Genomic DNA, 18,059 nt, shown 5'->3' on the forward strand with positions numbered 1-18,059 from the left:
GACCGTAGAAGATTACTTATGAAAGCCTCTGAGAACAGATAGATACTTGGCATTTCTCACATAGATGTACGGTCTGAACGGTATACAAAGAATGTAGAAAAACATGAATAGATGCAAGGAATACTTCAACCGATCCTGTGCTTGATGCCAAAGGAGGGGTGAAGCCTGTATCGCAGCAAGTAGTAGAACGATACAACGTACCCTTTCCGAGTGGCAATCCGCATGGCGGATGGATTAGCTCTCGTTGTTTTCTGTCGCGATTCTATAAACCTCATTTGCTGCATACTGGCCGAGAATGTCAAGAGAGCCAATACTCATCATCTCCAGCATGGGAAGATCAAACAAGAAGACCTGTTTGATCCAAGCGCGCAATTCAAGAGCCACCAACGAGTCCAGGCCAAGATCCAGCAGTGGCCAGCTCGTATTAGGCTCCTCATGAGGTTTAAGCAACAGGTCGAAGAGCCTCTTGCCGATCTCGACCGCAAAGAGCTTGGCTGCTTCTGGCGACTTGAGAATGGAAGGATCCGCCTTAGCACTGCTCAAGTAGGTCTTCAGGACATCCGTCGAGGCTGCGGTTGCGGCCGCCACCGTAGAATTGTTGTGATAGGAGGCCATGCGGCGGTCTTTCTTCCAGATCACGTAGTTGCTGGGATCGTGCAATGGAATGAGCAAAGCAAGGCCGACGAGGAAAGTATTCCTGTGCACGAAATAAGACGTGGCGTTTGAATCGGCTGCAAGCGCTTCTTCGGCGACGGCTTGACCGGGTTTGTTGTGGACCAACATGGAGATTGCCATGGCGTCAATGACCTCCTGCTCCAGTACAGGCTTGAAGCCGCTCCTGGACATTTTCCCCATCATCCCTTGGTGCTCCGAAATCCATCCCACATCCTCGACGGCTCCCATATCAACCACCGAGGCCGCCAAACCCAGGCCGTTCCGGTACTGGGCGAACGCGTCTAGGAAGCTGTTACCACTGGCATAGTTTGCTTGGCCGGCTTGTCCAACAATGCCCGATACCGAGCTGAACATCACAAAGAAATCCAGATCGATACCCGCGACCACGGAAGCATCGTGGAGGTTCCAGGTTCCCTGTACTTTGGGCGCCGTCGACGCCATCCACTCGTCGAAGCTCATCCTAGTAAAGTTCTCATTGGCGACCACCATAGACATCTGTACAATACCTTTGAGGGGATATGTTGCCGCAGCAATGGCTCTCTGAACATCCTCGAGCTTCGTGGTATCTCCGCTCACAAGCCTGACAGCGCAACCCATGCTCTGGAGCTCCGTGACAAAGCCGTCATCTTTGGGCGTAAGGCCAGCGCTACGGGACAGGTAGACGAGCTCGCGGGCGCCGTGATCGACCATCCAGGTGGATACGGCACGACCGATACCGCCAAGGCCACCGACCATGAGGTATGAGGCGGACCCGTTGAAGGCAACCGTCAGGGCTCTCTTGGTGGCTTCCAATCCCAGCTGGGTTTCCCCTTCGGTTGGCTTGAACGAAACGCCCACACGGCCGATGTGCTGTCCCTTCTCCATGAATCGGAATGCATCTTGGGTCTGGGCTACGGGGAAAATTGTCATCGGTAGCGGGGTGATGTATCCTTTGCTGTAGAAATCCAAGATCGAGAAGATCAACGCTCTGGCGACATGGATTCTCTTCCAGAGCCCATCGATGTCGACACAACAATAATTCCGGTTCGCCAGGAAAGGCTTCATGTCGAGTTTACCGTCTCCGATCAGATCGCGTTTTCCGATCTCGAGTAAAGTCCCAAATTCAGCAACGCAGCTCCACGTGGCGTGCAAGAGCTCGCCAGAGAGGGAGTTGAGGATGAAGTCCATGCCACGGCCTTCCGTTTCTCGCATGACACCATCCACAAACGACCGGTCGCGAGAATGGAAGATCTTGTTTCGCGGGATGTGGTAGTTCTCCATCAAATACTTGACCTTTTCTTCGCTACCAACCGTGACATACACATCGGCCTCCAGCATCTGGGCTACCTGGATAGCCGCCAGGCCCACTCCACCACACGCGCTGTGTATCAGGACGGACTATGGAGGGACGGGACCATTGATCAGTAAATGCACTGCCACATTACACAATAACATCGAGTTCTTCCGTCGCTGCTTACCTGGCCTTTTGTGACGCGTCCAATGTTGACCATAGAATGAATCGCGGTGAAATACGGTATAAGCATCGTTCCAGCTTGATCGAAGGTGAGGCTGTCGGGAATACGCACGCAGACAGCAGCCAACGTGGTTGTATATGTGGAAAAGGCGTCTTTCCTGCAGAAGCAAACAACCCGATCACCTACCTGGAGGTCGTCGGGGCTGACGTCTGCCCCCACGCGCGTGACGATGCCTGCGGCTTCGATTCCGAAGAGACGGACCGGCAGTTCAACGATGCCCAGTGCGACCAGGATATCCTAGACGTCTCGTGTCAGTAACGGTGAAACTTACTCTGGGCAATATCTCTTCGTAATGACTTACTCTAAAGTTCAACCCGGCAGAGTACACCTCGACCTCCACTTCGTCCTTCTCGAGGTCCTTTCGTTCATGCCGCGCATAGTGTAGACTGTTGACCCGTCCCGGCGTGCCGACATTCAGCGTGGCCATCTCGTTTGACTCCTCCGAGACCAAGAGCTCATCGGCCAGGATGAAAGGGTGGAACCGTGCGACTTGCACTCGGCCATTGAGAATGGCCCATTCGAAGTCGGGGTTGAGTTCCTCATCACCTTGGCGAGTCTGAAACTTGGCAAACACCCGAAGGAATCCGCCAATGGACTTCGAGTTGTCAAAGCTGTCGATCTGACAGGTTCCCAAATCAGCCAGCTGCTCCGTACGGATAGTTCGGGCGAGTCCGAGAACTTGCGCATATCGGGGATCACGGCATCCTATGTCGATAAGATGGGTTGCCCAGAGCATCCCGGCGTTGCGGTCCTGAAGACCGAGAAGGAAGGCCTTGAATAACAGGAAGCGTGCTTCATCGATCTCGTGGAAAAAGGGCTGTTCGATGTCCAGGAGCGAAATGACATCTTGGCCAGCCGGTGGGTCATCCTCTAATCTGCATCTGGTCACCTCGTAGCCCTCCTTTTCGAGCTCGCTCAAGATGTGTGTGACAGCGGGTCCTTCCTCCTCCAGAAGCACCGTGACCTTCTTCATGGGCGTATCACGGACCTGCCTTACGACCATGGTGGTTGTAACTTGATGGGGTTCTTCTGAATCCAGAGCCATGGCCTCGATATCGCCAAAGTCTGCAGCTGCAAGCTTCGACTGCCAATCTTTTTGGCTCAAGTAAGGTACCTCGATTGCCCCATCGGCAGGGCCCGCCCACCACGTCGGGAGCACACCGAGCACATACTGCATCCATCTGGATGATGGGCAAAGCTCCTGCAGAAGCAACCTACCATCGGAACGTAAGAGTTTCCTCAGGTTGGCCAAGCTTTCCTGGATATTTTTGCACTCACGAAGAGCGTTGACAGCTATAATGAGGTCGTACCCAGCTTCCTCGAATCCTTGTTCAAACGGATCCTGGCTGACGTCCAAACTGGCGAACTGCATATTTGGGAAGATCTTCTCTTGCGTTGTCGCCACAACGTAGCCTGGGGCAGTCAATGTGTACTTAGCGCAGAGAATCTCGCCATCAGGTCGTGTCAGTTCGGCGAGGATGTCTCGGTACAACGAGACGCCGTTTCCAGTTCCAATCTCCAGAATCCGGAGGTTGGGCTTGGAGTGGCTCAACATTTGAATAAATTCCCTTCGGTCTAGCTGTCCGAGGAATTCATGGACGTGCGTTAGGGTCTCCCCGGGGAGGATACTCTCTAGGCTTTCGCCGGACAAGAGGGAATCCATGTTGATGCAGACTTGATGCATGGCACTGGCGACTGGGGCTGCCGGAGTGTTTGCTAGCTGACTCAATATAGTGTCGATTCGAGCGGAGATAGCCTCGTGATCAAGGCCTGTCCAAGTCGACGGCAATCTGAAGGCAATCGCGCTGGATTGAGACCCGATCCAAGCCATATATTTCTGTAGATGTGGCAGAATTGGATTGCTTGCTGATTCTGAAAAACGCCATTGGGACAAGAGCAAGCAGATGTCCCCGAGCTCCTCCAGGAGACGCAGATGGTCTGTTCGGCTTGCCGGTGTGCGGAAGAGCTCATCCACATCGAGGAAGTCAATGTCGGGTCTCCATTCACATCTGGATGCGGCATGTGTGTCCGAAATGTCAGTTGCACCGGCACCGTCCGCAAGTGACATCCGGATACCGACAGCTTCAACGACTGTGGTGCCTCCGGACGTACAACGGCCGTCTCCAACAACCGAAAAGTTACTCGACAGCTTAGCGGAGACGCTGGTGATGATATCGGACGAGCACCTATGGACGGTGACTTTATCGATGCTGGTCGGTAGCCAGGTCTTGGTTTTGCGTGCGTAGCCCTTGACTGCAGCAGCACCCAGAATCTGCAGGGTTGCATCGAGGACGGTAGGATGAATGTGGTAGTTGGCTTCATCTCCCTGCCTTCCATTGACAACCTTGCCAACCGCCCGCTGTTCTGAAGTGGAGGTCGTCATCGTCTCGAGGGTCTGGAAAGAACCTCCCAAATTGAGGCCACCTTTGCCCATTTTCTCATACCATTTTCTAACATTGAGCTTCCGAGGCAGGCCAGCAGGATCCTGGGTCTGCTCGGGCGCCGAAGACTGAGCACAGGCCTCTCCTGTACAGTGCTTTGTCCAGTTGCGCCCGTTGTAGGCTGAAACAGTGAACTCCCACCATGCGCTATTTAGGAAGTTTGTCAGGCGGTGCGGCCGGAACGTGGCCATCATCTCCGTCGGCTTGCCTTCGCTGAGCACCAGCGCCGTGCTGACAATGATGTTTCGAACGCTGAATCCCTCCTCAACATTGGTCAGTTGTCTGATGGCCTCGCCAGCCAGGGCAATGTAGCCACAGAACGGGAAGACGATGTTCTCTCCGACCTTGTGGTCACGCATCCACGGCGTGTTTGTAACGTGGAACATGTTACGCCAGGCAGGCTCACCATCACTGCTCTCGGCCACCCTAGCACCAAGGAGATCATGGTATGGGAATTTGCGGTTGCGCCACTCCTTGCTGAGACGAGATTCGTACCAGTAGCTCCCTTCGTGATTCCACGGGTACCGGGGAAGATCCGGAAGACAGCAACCCGTGGGAAAGAGGGCCTCGAGATTGACATCGACATTGAGTGAGTGAAGTGCTCCAATGGCGGACAAGAAAGACGCATTGCAGTCCTGGTTGCGCGCCATGACCGACACATAGGGAGCTGGAGAAGAAGCCTGAGTGAATATCTGTCTCAATGGACCCGCGAGAGCCCCGTGAGGCCCAACCTCAAGGAAGACAGCATTTTTTCCCACGTCGTGTTTCAAAATGGCCGTGACAGCCTCGCGGAACCGGACCGGGGATTCCAAATTGTCCTGCCAATATTTTGACCAGGTTCTGTGGTCGGGGCCAAGGGCATGTCCGGTCACACTGGAGAAGAAGAGCGCCGATGGTGCTCTCCCGACCACTTCCTCGCCGATCAAGGACTGGTAATCCTCTCCGATCTCTTTCATATGGTATGAATGATAGGCTTTGTCAACCTGGAGCAGTCTAGCCAGCATCTGTGGCTGTGCCTCTTTGATGGCAGCAACAACGGATTGGACGGCGTCGACGTCGCCTGAGATTGTAACGCTCCTGGGTGAGTTGTCACAGGCAATCGTGACGTTCGGGACGAGGTACTTTTCCGTTTCCGCCCAACTCATTCCAATAGCCGCCATCGTTCCTACTCTCTTCTGCCTGCGCGTCACTGCTCCACGGTGATGGGCAGCGGTGATGGCCTCTCCAGCGCTGAGAGCCCCGGCGGCGTATGCTGCAGCAATCTCGCCACTGGAATGGCCCACGACTGCGTCTGGGCGAATTCCCGCGGACTTGAGCGTGTCGACCAGTGCAATCTGAATGGCAGTGCAAAGAGGTTGAGAGAACTCGGCCAATGACAGACGGCTCTTCTTGGCTGGTTTCTTGAGCTCCTCTTCGATCGAGTACTGCGGCTTCTCCCCAGCAATGGTCTGCAGGTGTTGGTCCAGAGATCGGATGCTAGACCTGAACACTTCATTCGATCGCAGCAGCTCCCGTCCCATCTGGGGCCATTGTGCGCCCTGACCGGTGAAGACCATCACCACGCTCGGTGGCTTCGCAGACTTGGAGTTTGCAGGTTGTGACACACTTTCAAGCACACCATTACTGAAGATGGCAAAAGCTCGGTGCGGCAAATGTTCCCTTCTCCTTGCCAACGTGTAGGCTAGATCACTGACTTTGTCCGGATTTTGTTCCACCCATGCCTTGTAGCCGTCGATCATCCTCGTGATCGACTTTGACGAGTTGGCTGTGAACAACAGAAGTTGCGGCGTCTCCGGTGTTTCGTGAACCGCAGCGGGGACACCATAAGTAGTGGCAGATTCGAGAATAACATGGGCATTTGCGCCACCAATCCCAAAGGAATTCACACTGACCCGTTCGAGTCTGTCCTTCGGCCATGGAAGTGGATCGGTAGGGACCGTCAGCCTACCCTCCGCGAACGGAATGTTTGGGTTTGGGCTGGTGAATTTGATATTTGGCGGGATGACGCGATGCTCGAGTGCTTTCACCATCTTCAACAATGATACAAGGCCGGACGCAGCTTCGGTATGTCCGAGATTGGGCTTGACCGATCCAATGTAGACGCCTTTGTCTCCAAACACCCGGGCCACAGCTGCCGCCTCGATGGGGTCCCCAGTCGGCGTACCTGTTCCATGGCATTCAACCATGGCGGTCTCCGCGTAGTCAGTAATACCTCCGAGTTCGTATGCTCTCCTCATTAGAGCCTCTTGTGCGTCCGTGCTAGGCTGCGACAGTGTGGGGGTCTTTCCGTCCGCGTTGTGGGATGTGGCTCTCACGACAGCACGAATTGGGTTGCCATCCCTCAGGGCATCCGCCAACGGCTTGATGAAAATCGCCGTCACCGCCTCTCCACGGGCATACCCATTAGCGTCAGCAGAGAAGGTCTTGCACGAGCCGTCACTGGATAGAACCCCCTGTTCCTGCATCGCCATCGACATTCCCGGTGCGAGGATCAGATTGACGCCGCCCACCAGAGCGGATCCACAGTCGCCTCTACTAATAGCAGAACACGCCTCGTTCAAAGCCACCAGGGCGGAAGAACAAGCTGTGCGAATCGTCATGCTAGGGAAAAGTGTCAGCACAGAGCTGGTATTTGGAACAACTTGCCAACAGAAGATCATACCTTGGCCCTTGCAGGTCAAACTCGTACGAGAGCCGATTCGCAACTACAAAATCTCCTGAACCGGAAATGCGATGTATACCCCATGGCTGGGTCTCCTTCCCAAACATCTCCAGCCAGTCTTCTCCAAAATTGCCAATATACGTGCCGATAGTCTTGCCTCTCCACTCTGTCACGCCGGCATCTTCAAAGGCCTCGCGTGCGACTTCCAACATAAGCCGTTGCTGGGGTCGGCCCGCTCTACCTCGGTTCGCGTCATGCTGAAGAACGACGTATCCAATGCTCCAACGTCGACGCTCTCATCGAGGAAGTATCCATACTCGGTCGAGACCGTCCCTGGTTGCTTCGTGTCCGAGTAGTATGAGTCGATGTTATAGCGCGATTGAGGGACGCGACATCGAGCATCTTTCTTTGCGAGCAGGAAATCCCAAAGCTCGTCGGGCGTCGTCAAACCCCCAGGGAGACGACATGCCATACCACAGATGGCGATGGGCACTTGAGCACTGCGAAGGACCCCATGGGCCGAAGTACCCTTTGTGCCGTTAGGGTGCACACCGTTGGTGGGATGGCCGTTGAGAGTAGCCCCATTGATCATTTTCGAACCCATTGTTACCCCGTGGCCATTGGTGCCGTTACTTTCGCCCATAGTCATTGATGTGAATTAGAAGTAAAAGTTGCTTGCTTTGCAGTCAGTCACCTGGCGGACCATCTCTACATTTGAGTTTAAAATGATCATTAACATGATTGTTGCCGACAATGTTGCATTGCATTTCCCATGTGCTGGGTTCCGCAGCGGCCATGCGCCCCCCGTCCTGCTCGCTGGCCGGAACCCGTGTCGGCGACGACCCGCAGCACCTCGGCCGGTTACGCCGATAGGGGACCAGATGATCCTTAAATGGGTTTATGAATTAACTCGGCATATTGACTCGATGTTATTCTTGACCTTCCTTTCTTTCTCTTTTTAGGTGACACCAACGCTGGCCGCTGCACCCACTGTCGAAGACTATACCTTCCGCAACCTCACCACCATGGCAGCTAACGGCAAGGTCGTCTCGGAGATGATCTCCTGGATCAAGAGCCAGAAACTGATTGCTCCCCGCATGAAAGATGCCCCCACCTTCTACCGAAATCTCGAGGAGGCTCTAGATGTTCGACGGTCGACCCAATCTTTGATGACCCGAGGACAAAGCACATGGAAAACAGGAGACGCGATAGACTTCTGCTCCAACGATCTTCTCTCTCTCGGACTCACAGGGGAACTGCGACGTGAGTTCCTGGCCGAGTTGGCAAGACACCCCGATTTCTCGCTGCATTCCGGGGGTTCTCGCGTGATGGGCGGCAACTACGACTATATCGAGGAGGTGGAGCAGGAGATCGCCGACTTCCTCGGGGCAGAGACGGCCCTCATGTTTAACTCGGGCTCCAACGGAAATATCGCCATCTACACGGCCATCCCACGGCCCGGAGATGCCATCGTGTACGATGAGCTGGTTCACTTCAGCACGCACACAGGCATGGCCGCCTCGCTGGCCACCACCAAGGTCGCCTTCCGCCATAATGACCTTGACGCCTTTCGAGAGGCCATGTCCTCCACCATGGACTCTCATCCCATGCTTCAGGACGGTTCACGCTCGATCCTCGTGTCTGTAGAGTCGGTGTACAGCATGGATGGAGACGTTTGCCCTCTGGTGGAGATGCTCGAGATTGCTCGAGAGATCTGTCCCAAGGGGAACTTTGCCTTCATTGCGGACGAAGCTCACGCCACTGGAGTCGTGGGTCCTAGAGGTGTCGGTCTCGTCAAGCTGCTGGGTCTGGAAAATGAGGTTGCAATTCGACTGAACACCTGCGGCAAGGCCTTGGCCTGTACTGGATGTAAGATCAATAGACCCTGGCAGTAACTCCTTGCTCAAGCGGCATCACTGACGCAAATTGTTTTTGAAGCTGTGGTTCTTGGAAACGCCACGGTCCGAAACATGATGTTGAACTATGCTGGTTCCCTGGTGAATACCACGGCCCCATCTTTCCCGTCGGTTGCAGTCATTCGCGCAGCCTATAACCTGATGAGAACCGGTGCCACACAGAAGGTATGCAACGATTGGGTGAAATGACTGAAAGAAAAAAAAAAAAGGTTCAATAATAACAAAAAGAAAACCTAGGCTCAGGACAACATACAACATCTCGTCAAATACTTCTTCAAATCCATTACCTCTAGCGACATCTGGGACAAAGCCGCCGATATGGGTATCTTGTCTATTCCCGTGGCCGAGGACTATGAGTCGCTGGACTTTGTGACGCACATTGTACCAATCTGGACCCGGCAAAAGTACAACTGGTGGCTCTTTTTCCACCTGCAACTGGCGAAAATCGCCGTTGTTCCCATTGACTATCCCCAGGTTCCCAAAGGCAAGTCTCGCGTCAGGGTCATGATCCATGCTGGGAATACGGAGCAAGAGGTGGATTATCTGGTGGCCACGCTTTGCGACTTTGCGAATGAGATGATCGATATCGAGGAGGGTGGCGAAAAGGGCAAAATACCCAAAGCCGCGCAGGAGATTTACGCGTTGATGGCGGCGAATGCGTGAAGCTGAACGTGTGTCCACATATACTGCAGAAGAGGGCTCCCCTTAGACGTGTTGCCGTAGGAATAGTTTGGATTATCATACTACGAGATGGCTATAGTACCCAAGCGAAACCTTTCAACACTTTGTATCAGACCTACAAGTGGTCGCAATTTTTTCCAGGAATGGCTTCTCAATTAGGAAACAACAGGACCTATTTATTAATACACTGTTGCAGACTTTATGGGATGCCGCATTCTTGCTATGCAGGGCAGGCAACTTCACTGGTTTCATTTCATTTCTTAATTAACGACTTGGAGCTAAGGAATATATATCTATAAGCTGTGTCCAACATCAATTAATCTGAGGCCGACTGTCCTCTGCTACGCTGTCATCCCCATTGCCACCCCAACAGCAAATACTCCCACCCGCCAGTTCAACCCCTCCCTGTAAGCAGCAGAGGTAGACTTGCTCCCCAGCACCTGGCTCGGCTCATAAGTCCGAGGCGTCTTGCTGTCCACCGTCCCATTCCAGCAATACTCCTTGAAGCAACTGTTACACACCTCCGGCATGGACGTGTTAGTCCGATACATCGACCGCTGCAGGATAGCGCACCCCACACAGCTCGGCCAGGACTTGTCGACCGTTGCATTCCCCCGCGTCACCACGTTATAGCCATTCGTGATGATCTCGTCACGCTGGGAATCAGAGTACGACAGCTGGAAGGTGGAGGTATTGCTGTGCGCGCTGTACGGGGCATTCGGCAGGTAGACCACCAAGGGGGCTGGCGCGGACAGATTCGCCGGATCGCAGCCGAAGAAGGTCGGTCTAGTGTTCAACCCCAGGTTGACGAAGGTATTCACGTCCGGAACAGCAGGGAAAACCGTCCCGTTGCCGATTCCCGAGCTATTCAGGCTTCGCTCGTAGGTGGCGACGAGCGAGGACCCATTCGGCCAGCTGTAGACCGTGTCGGCCGAGGAGTCAACCGCGAAGATCACGTCAACGTGGCGACTTGGCTGGATGAGCGGGTGCAGGGGAATATTCTGGCCGTCCTCGCCGCCGTCGACGACGTCGAGCTCGCGGCTGTGCGAGTAGGACGCGGTGGAATTGCGATACCCGTAGAACGGGTTGGGGGCGTAGACGGCGATGTCGTCGCCGTCCTGACCCAATGCGGTGAGGATCTTCGAGAAGGCCTCCTTGGCTAGGTCCGGCAGATCGGTCGTGTTAAGCCGCAGGATGAACTGGTTGAAGAGCGAGGAGGAGGTACCCATGACAAAGCCTGCATTGTCAAACCCGCGGACGCAGGATTCACCGCTGGGGAGCTGGCCGTTGTCGAAGCGGGAACCGAGGTATTCCAGCGGTGCGAAGCCGAAGATGGAAGGGTCGAACGAGCCAAACTCCCACGGGTTGAACTCATAGACGGTTGAGTTGCTGCCGATCAGCAGCTCGCCTGGGTTGCGGCCGTCCGCCACCAGGATGGGGAGCGGCATCTTCCCGCGCTGGAAAGCGTCGGTCAACGCGATGGACGACCAGGTGTAGTCTGGCCCGCCGTTCCCGGTCGGATCGTTGATGAACTGGTAGGACAGAGAGCGGCCCCAGTAGTCCGTTAGTGAGGTGTTGAAGCCTGCGTCGCGTTTACCGTCGACTGCTGTAAGCAAATCCTTCCAGTAGTCGGCTGTGGACAGGAACTGCAGGTGTTTGGCCTTGGGGCCTTCCAGGATAGACGTGGAAAACTGCCATACGTCGCCATCGCCCCCGGATTGGAGGTCTGAGACGGTTGTGAAGTTGTTCACATACACTGAGCCCACGAGCCACCCTCCTCCGCTCAGTCCGGACACATACGTCGCAGACTGCAATAGACCCCCAAGCTGTCCAGACCCCGTCGAGCCTTGTGTTCGGTTGTCAAAAGCTTTTATAGCTCCAGCTCCATTGGTCAGAGCCCGATATCCACCACCCGAAACAGCGATCGCGATATTTGGCAGGTTAGACGCGTTGCTCGACATGCGGTCGATGTAGCTCGCAGCGTCGAAGGTGAGGTTGAGTCGCCCGAGCAGGTCCTTCATGGGCTGGACAGTGTTGTTGCGACGGATCTCGAGCCAGGCAGTTTCATTTGGAGAAAGAGAGCCTGCACCACGAATGCTGGGTCGTGTTGCTGGACAGGACACATTTGCCGGAGTATAGCCATCGGGAGCGTTCGGGAGGGCCCGGATAGACAGGTCCAGAGGAGTCGCCGTGGTCACGGCCAGGGTAGTTAGAAGGGTTGAAATGGCCTTCATATTGGTGCCTCTGCCTGCTTTGAAGAAGTCACCATTGCCATTGTGAAGGATAGCTAATATTGATGTGGTAGATATACTCGGTTCTCCGGCTCAGGACATACTTCCGGGATAGCCGTAAAGCATCCTCGACCCATCTCCAGATGGCTCTTCTCCACGAATCGGATAGCTGCAGATAGCAAACAGTGGAACTTCCAGAAGGGACTGCCAATCATTCAGGGCTCGGTGCTCGCGGGACTGCGGGTCATGTAGGGCTGATTCCAGAGTATTTGTTGTTGTCGTCCGGGCTGAGCATTAGGCAATAACATTTTCCATTTGCTGCTTCGGGTAATTTATGCACATTGTCTAGGCAGCACTATTCAACGGTATTCAGCCGCATGTTTCACACTTATTCTCTAGTACTACTAGGAAAACGTTTACAGAATGTATCTGAATCCTGGATTCTCCACTTCGTGGTCCCTCTCCTCCTCCTCCAGCCTCTTGTTCATCCTCACATGCACCATCCGAATGACCCACGCCAACACTGCCACCAGAACCGCAACCACTGCCGTCGCACTGCCGCCGGGGACATATCTCGGTCCTGACGATGATGGCCACATATAACTGCCATAAATCGTCGCTGTGTTCCCGACCATATTGGCCGTCGCGATAGCTGCCGAGCGCTTGACCAGCGGCCGAGGGAACGAATTGGCCACCCAGGCGATGATGATTTGGTAAGCTGACACAGCGCCCATGGGCATCCTACCGTTGTCAGTATATCTTTAGATTTATCAGAGGTAAGCAGCGTACAGAAACATGGCGAAAAACCTTGCACCAATATTGGTCGTGGCCGTGCAGATGATGCAACCCACTGCGCTCACGCTCATCAACCCGATGATGTGCCAACTGCGGTCGTTGGTCCGTCCAGACGTCCAAGTCACCAACAGAGAAACAAGGAACGTGGCGATCCACACGGGCGCAGTGATCAGCAGGGTCTCGATGCTCCCGTAGCCCAGTGTCTTGACAATCGTCGGGAAGAAGTATTGGAAAGTCTGTGAGAGAAGCGAGCTATGCTGTAGCAGAATGAAGAGATAGATTCGTCGGTCCCGGAACACCATCACCAGCGCGTCTTTGATGCTGACAGCGTTTGTATCATCGGCCTCGCCGGCATCGTTGATGAGACGCCACTGGGCATAGGCTTGTTCGGTCTCATCCAACCAGGAGGTGGTCGCTGGGTAGTTGGGAAGCCAGAGGGTCGAGAAGAGCGATACACCGACTGTAATGCTGCCCTCGATGATGAAAAGCCATCGCCAGCCCGCAATCCCGTGTGCCCCGTCCAGATTGCCCAGTACTCCCGCGCCTATAAGGCCGCCAAACGCGTTGGCCAAGGAGCTGCCGGCGTAAAACCAGGCAATTCGATGACTCAACTACTTGGGTTAGTATGTCCTAAATGCCAGAAGACTGTGGACATACCTCCTGCCTGGTATACCAACTCGACCTACAAAATCAGCAAATGCATACTAGGTGTGGGGTTGTATACGCACATCAACATGATCGCTCCTGGGAAGAACGGCGCCTCCACAAACCCTAGGAAGAACCTCGCAAGAACTAACCCGGTAAACGAGGTCGTTGCTGCCTGAGCTGCAGATATTATACCCCTGTCTGGTCAGACCAATTCGAGAAACCAAGAGGGAAACCTACCAGATCGCCATTGCACCACCCAGCAGCCATGACGGCTTCACGCGCGTCAGCAGCAGATTAGATGGGAGCTGCATGAGCAAGTATCCGACGAACAAAATACTCGTCGCCAGGTTGAAGTCGGTGCCTGTCATGCCCAGGTCTTTTTCCAATGTCCCAAGTCGGGCTTGCGAGAGATTGCTTCAAGGAAGTCAGCTTAATTTTACTCCGAGGCAAGGAAGCATACTTTCGATCCAGGAAGTTCAGCAGATACATCACCACCAGGAAGGGCAGGAGATGCAGATCCACCTTTCGGAGTAAGCGTCGGGTCATCTGCTGGTGCCATTCAGGGCCCTTGGAGGCGTAGGCCTCGTACAGGGCGTCCGAGGCATTCTCAAGTTTCGTCTGTGAAAGTTCTATATGCTCAGTCGGTGATTTTGACATGCTGGCTGTCGTGTTGGTCGCTGATAGCTATGACAATCCTTGTCTTAAAAGACGGGAACTTCTTAAGAGTATGACGACCCGGAAGATGTCCGAGATCAACATAAGGACCACAAAAGCCGAACAGTGCGGGGAGGCGGGGCCGGGGTAATGCAGTCCGAGTAGCTTTTTCCCTTCCGGAGTGATTTGCAGGTTCTTTAGTAAAGCCACAATGCGAGATCGTCCTGGCGATCTAGCACTTTCTGCCGGTAGGGCTCGCCTCGTCTCGGGGTCGGTCCCGCCTCTCACGGCCAGAAATCCGAACATAGCTGAACGATGTATGACAATCTCAGAGGATACATGCAAGATACTGGCACCTTGAACATGACGAGCCGATCCCCCCATATGGTGACTGAAGCTGGGATCGCGGTCATTATCAGCCCGAAAGCCCCAGCGCGATGCAACCACCCCGAGACATAGGTGTAGGAACTTGATGTCACATCCGAGATCCATTACGGCTATGGATTTAGGCAATTGGGGTTTGATAAAAGTTCGCATGTGGTCATCGGTCTCAACGCCAGATTCCTCCCATACACTCCCCCACAGAGGAGCCTCGGGAATGTGAGGTATGTAGGTACCATGCCGAGAACGACTGTGGAGTACCAACCCGGAGTAGAATTTCGCTCTCAGTAAGTGCACAGCATTGATCTGGTGCAGGTGAATGGTCCCGAGGAACCAGATAATACCCCTTGCGTGTAGCTGAGCTCGAATGGCATCCACTCCTCTGATCCATTTTGAAGGAGCGGGCTGGCGAGGATGTCGCTGGCACGCCTGCCGGCTGGTCTGGTGTTCAAATTTTCCACCTAATTCCTTGATAACGAGTGTCAACGGGTCTGCATTTTCCACATAGACTGTGTGCAATCGGACCACAATAAAGAATTGTGCTTGATTCAGTAGTTTCTCTACCTATACTAAAGCAAAAAAGTGATTCGTATCCAATCACTTCACAGTATGTTGAATACCTAGTAAGTCATAATATCACCATATTTAATCCTCAGAGATGAGCTTCAATCCGTTTTCCCCTTTATCTGCAAGACATCCATCCCAAGCGGCATCAAAAATAAAGAATCAAAAGCACCAATGATAGCTCGACGAACAAACATGGCAATCACTGTATGTCCGACACAAAGCATGGGTATGACAGCGCGGGTGTGAGCAAGTAGCAGCCGCATTATCATCCCTAGGAACAACATCGGCCTCATCGTCCAGATTATCGGCGTGAATTCTTCTCGCTTCTTCCATCGAGGCGTCTAGTTCCTCGCATAATGAATCAGAGGTAACGGCCAAGACGGTGCCGTCGTGGTCGAGCAGGTAGTAGCCGCCGTTTCTATCGTCCAGGGTCCCCATGGGATATTGGTCGGCCATGTCGTTGAGTTGTTTGCGTGTTTCGAGGACGGGGATTCCCTCGGGGATAGGCTCGGTGTATCTGGTTGTAGCCATGGCGAGACTGCTGGCGATGAGCAGGGATAGAATGGTAAGGATGTTGATTTTCATTGCTGATCTGAGTCAATGTGAGTTGTGAGGATGAGATTTTCGGAGCGAGTATGTAGTTTCACCGGATAGGGGATTTCACAAGTAATTCTGGAGGATTGGAGGGAAAGTGAAATCCTGACGATGCGAGAAGTTGGACTCTCGCTTCCTGGCCTTTATAGCAAGAGAACACCTTGATCAGGCCACCCATATACGTTCTTTCCAAATGAGAGATGACCGTAAAAGCGTGTCAGAAACCAACAGAAGCAGGGTACAGCAGCCAATCCAAGGTGCGAACACCGGTTGTTTGTTTATGTACGGCTCCCTGCGGAGAATCTAAGCCAGGGTCAAGCCCACTAGACTTGCCAATATCCAACAAGAAATGCAGTAGCGTCTGTAGGACCCCAACCGGACAGGGATGTCCAAGGAAAAGTCTTACATTGGACGATAATGACCGGGTTCAAGCTGGTTGCCTGGATATAGGCATAGAATGCTTTGCCCCGGATGTAACCTGATTATCAACAACTATTTCAGAATTCATATAATAGTATGTAGGGAGACAGTTTGCAGGTTATTGTTTCTGAAAGCGCATAATCGTGATCTTAGGCGAGGCTCCGGTTGTTCGATAATGCTATCATACATTAAGATCTTACCGATAATGTCGGTTCCTATGTTATTATCCACAGTTTTTACCTGGTTTGTATACAGTCACTCCACAGAGTTAAGTATTTAATAATGTGAGAACAGCGGTGTACACAATCGCTTTCCTTTATTCTCCTGCATATAGAGAGTATCTAGCTTCTTTATTAAGGAGGGGGACTATGGCAGACGCGACGAAATATGTACATCCATATGTATACATACATTTATTACCACGCATATTCACTACTAAGACATGGCAATGATAGACACAATTCGTAGAATGTTATCCAAGAACTTAAATTTCCTACACAAGCTGGTGTAATTCCTCATGGGATGAAGAAGCGCTATTGGTACTACCGCCTGCGAAGGAATCATTCCCGCAAGCTTGTCCAGTGTCAGAGGACTGTGAAGCCACATAAGGCATACATTAACTGAAATCCTGAATAATTTTGTCATATATGGAAATGCTCACCCTGGCGAAGAAAAAAATGCCGCTTTCCAGTCGTTGTGAGGGCTGTCCTCTACTGGCATTCTCGTATCTTTGCAGCACAGTGTAAATGGGTTCGAAGATTGAAGAAGAGCGATGATGGTAGGGTGGATCTCTCGTTGAAGACAGCGGAAGGTAAGATGGGATGATTGGATGAGAGTCAGGAGTATAGTTGAGAGGGCCGTTTTCCCGATTCTCTTCATTCGGCCGGTCATGGACTACAATAACAATAAAGAATTAGAATGACCCCGCAACACAAAGACATGGAGCCATCGCTAAGATCGTACCAGACAATACGGATACCGAACCTTCGGTAGTGGTTCCTCGGCTCCACCACTGCCGGAGCCGTTCTCTGTTCTGGACGACCAACCGAATGCCAGGAACCGAAGCAATGAATAGAGCTATGAGAGCAATTATCGCCTCGGCTGATAAAGCCATTGTGGAAAAATTTGGGCAAAGACACTGATCACACTGTTGCAAATTGATTCAGTACTGATATGAGGAGAATTGAGCATGATGGCAACATCTCTTTGACTATATATACACAAGGCAGGGCTGAAGTTAATGTTTCGGCTCCAGACAAGGTAACGTGTGACCAATCAAAGCAAGTCAGAACATGCTAATCAGCCAGACAAAAGATGTTTGTCCTTCTTCCAATCCTAATACTCTATCCAAAGCTAATGTCCCGGACTCCCGGCCCAGATGCTAGCATAGACTCGCCGAAACATCTGTATCATTAATGATGGTCAGGGTGACGAAATCTAGGAGGCTTCCTCCTGAAGAAATGGTTGGTTAGTAGCTAGTACTCAGTATTATGTGGCCAATAAGTGCAAGCATCCTGCAAATGGTGATCTGTGACTGGTCTGTGCTCACTGTGCACAGTGAATAACCATATTTTGCACATTCACATCAGAGAAGAGTTGATATTGAATACTTTGTTTGATAATCTGTGATTATGAACCTGAATTAGGTGAAACGATTGGAGTTTTCTAATGGGTATTGATAAAGGTGGTAATAAATATTCTACTTCCACATTGCTGAAATAGAATGAAGCTTATGGATATTCGGATATGGCTGGGACAAACCAAGCTGAAGCAAAGAATATCTCCTGGATGCTGCTATGTCATGAGTGCTGCTAGTTATGTCTAGGTGCTTGCAGGAGGACTGTTATGGAATGATAGGGCAAATGAAAAAGAGTCTTTAA

General features: G+C 52.7%; 6 protein-coding genes across 6 annotated transcripts; 1 reads left to right on the forward strand and 5 right to left on the reverse strand.

Moving 5' to 3' along the window:
• Nucleotides 1-42: 42 nt before the first annotated feature.
• Nucleotides 43-7,950, reverse strand: P174DRAFT_446206 (reducing polyketide synthase sphB). Its single transcript, XM_024828524.1, has 5 exons — nucleotides 7,534-7,950; nucleotides 7,293-7,513; nucleotides 2,491-7,231; nucleotides 2,133-2,426; nucleotides 43-2,052 (listed from the first exon to the last, which is right to left on the reverse strand). The coding sequence occupies exons 1-5, from the start codon at nucleotides 7,939-7,941 to the stop codon at nucleotides 235-237; spliced, it is 7,482 nt and encodes a 2,493-aa protein (XP_024677299.1). The 5' UTR covers nucleotides 7,942-7,950; the 3' UTR covers nucleotides 43-234.
• Nucleotides 7,951-8,017: 67 nt separating this feature from the next.
• Nucleotides 8,018-10,123, forward strand: P174DRAFT_455358 (aminoacyl transferase sphA; the record flags this gene model as incomplete). The annotated part of the gene is made up of 4 exons (XM_024829316.1): nucleotides 8,018-8,188; nucleotides 8,255-9,161; nucleotides 9,231-9,373; nucleotides 9,446-10,123. 4 exons carry the CDS (start codon nucleotides 8,018-8,020, stop codon nucleotides 9,869-9,871), a joined length of 1,647 nt encoding a protein of 548 aa, XP_024677300.1. The 3' UTR covers nucleotides 9,872-10,123.
• A 107-nt stretch (nucleotides 10,124-10,230) lies between these two features.
• Nucleotides 10,231-12,335, reverse strand: P174DRAFT_516331 (lysophospholipase family protein; the record flags this gene model as incomplete). Its single annotated transcript, XM_024832321.1, has 2 exons — nucleotides 10,231-12,176; nucleotides 12,254-12,335. 2 exons carry the CDS (start codon nucleotides 12,333-12,335, stop codon nucleotides 10,231-10,233), a joined length of 2,028 nt encoding a protein of 675 aa, XP_024677301.1.
• A 161-nt stretch (nucleotides 12,336-12,496) lies between these two features.
• On the reverse strand, nucleotides 12,497-14,696 carry P174DRAFT_397619 (putative MFS transporter). Its single transcript, XM_024823808.1, has 6 exons — nucleotides 14,024-14,696; nucleotides 13,801-13,977; nucleotides 13,644-13,757; nucleotides 13,573-13,597; nucleotides 12,910-13,526; nucleotides 12,497-12,861 (listed from the first exon to the last, which is right to left on the reverse strand). Exons 1-6 carry the CDS (start codon nucleotides 14,218-14,220, stop codon nucleotides 12,537-12,539), a joined length of 1,455 nt encoding a protein of 484 aa, XP_024677302.1. The 5' UTR covers nucleotides 14,221-14,696; the 3' UTR covers nucleotides 12,497-12,536.
• A 350-nt stretch (nucleotides 14,697-15,046) lies between these two features.
• P174DRAFT_446209 (uncharacterized protein) lies at nucleotides 15,047-15,855 on the reverse strand. The gene has a single exon (XM_024828525.1). It carries the CDS (start codon nucleotides 15,748-15,750, stop codon nucleotides 15,325-15,327), a length of 426 nt encoding a protein of 141 aa, XP_024677303.1. The 5' UTR covers nucleotides 15,751-15,855; the 3' UTR covers nucleotides 15,047-15,324.
• A 669-nt stretch (nucleotides 15,856-16,524) lies between these two features.
• Nucleotides 16,525-17,322, reverse strand: P174DRAFT_446210 (uncharacterized protein). Its single transcript, XM_024828526.1, has 3 exons — nucleotides 17,143-17,322; nucleotides 16,841-17,073; nucleotides 16,525-16,771 (listed from the first exon to the last, which is right to left on the reverse strand). The coding sequence occupies exons 1-3, from the start codon at nucleotides 17,291-17,293 to the stop codon at nucleotides 16,673-16,675; spliced, it is 483 nt and encodes a 160-aa protein (XP_024677304.1). The 5' UTR covers nucleotides 17,294-17,322; the 3' UTR covers nucleotides 16,525-16,672.
• Between the last annotated feature and the right edge of the window lie 737 nt (nucleotides 17,323-18,059).

Source organism: Aspergillus novofumigatus (genome assembly GCF_002847465.1).
Source record: "Aspergillus novofumigatus IBT 16806 chromosome Unknown P174scaffold_12, whole genome shotgun sequence".
NCBI lineage: Eukaryota > Fungi > Ascomycota > Eurotiomycetes > Eurotiales > Aspergillaceae > Aspergillus > Aspergillus novofumigatus.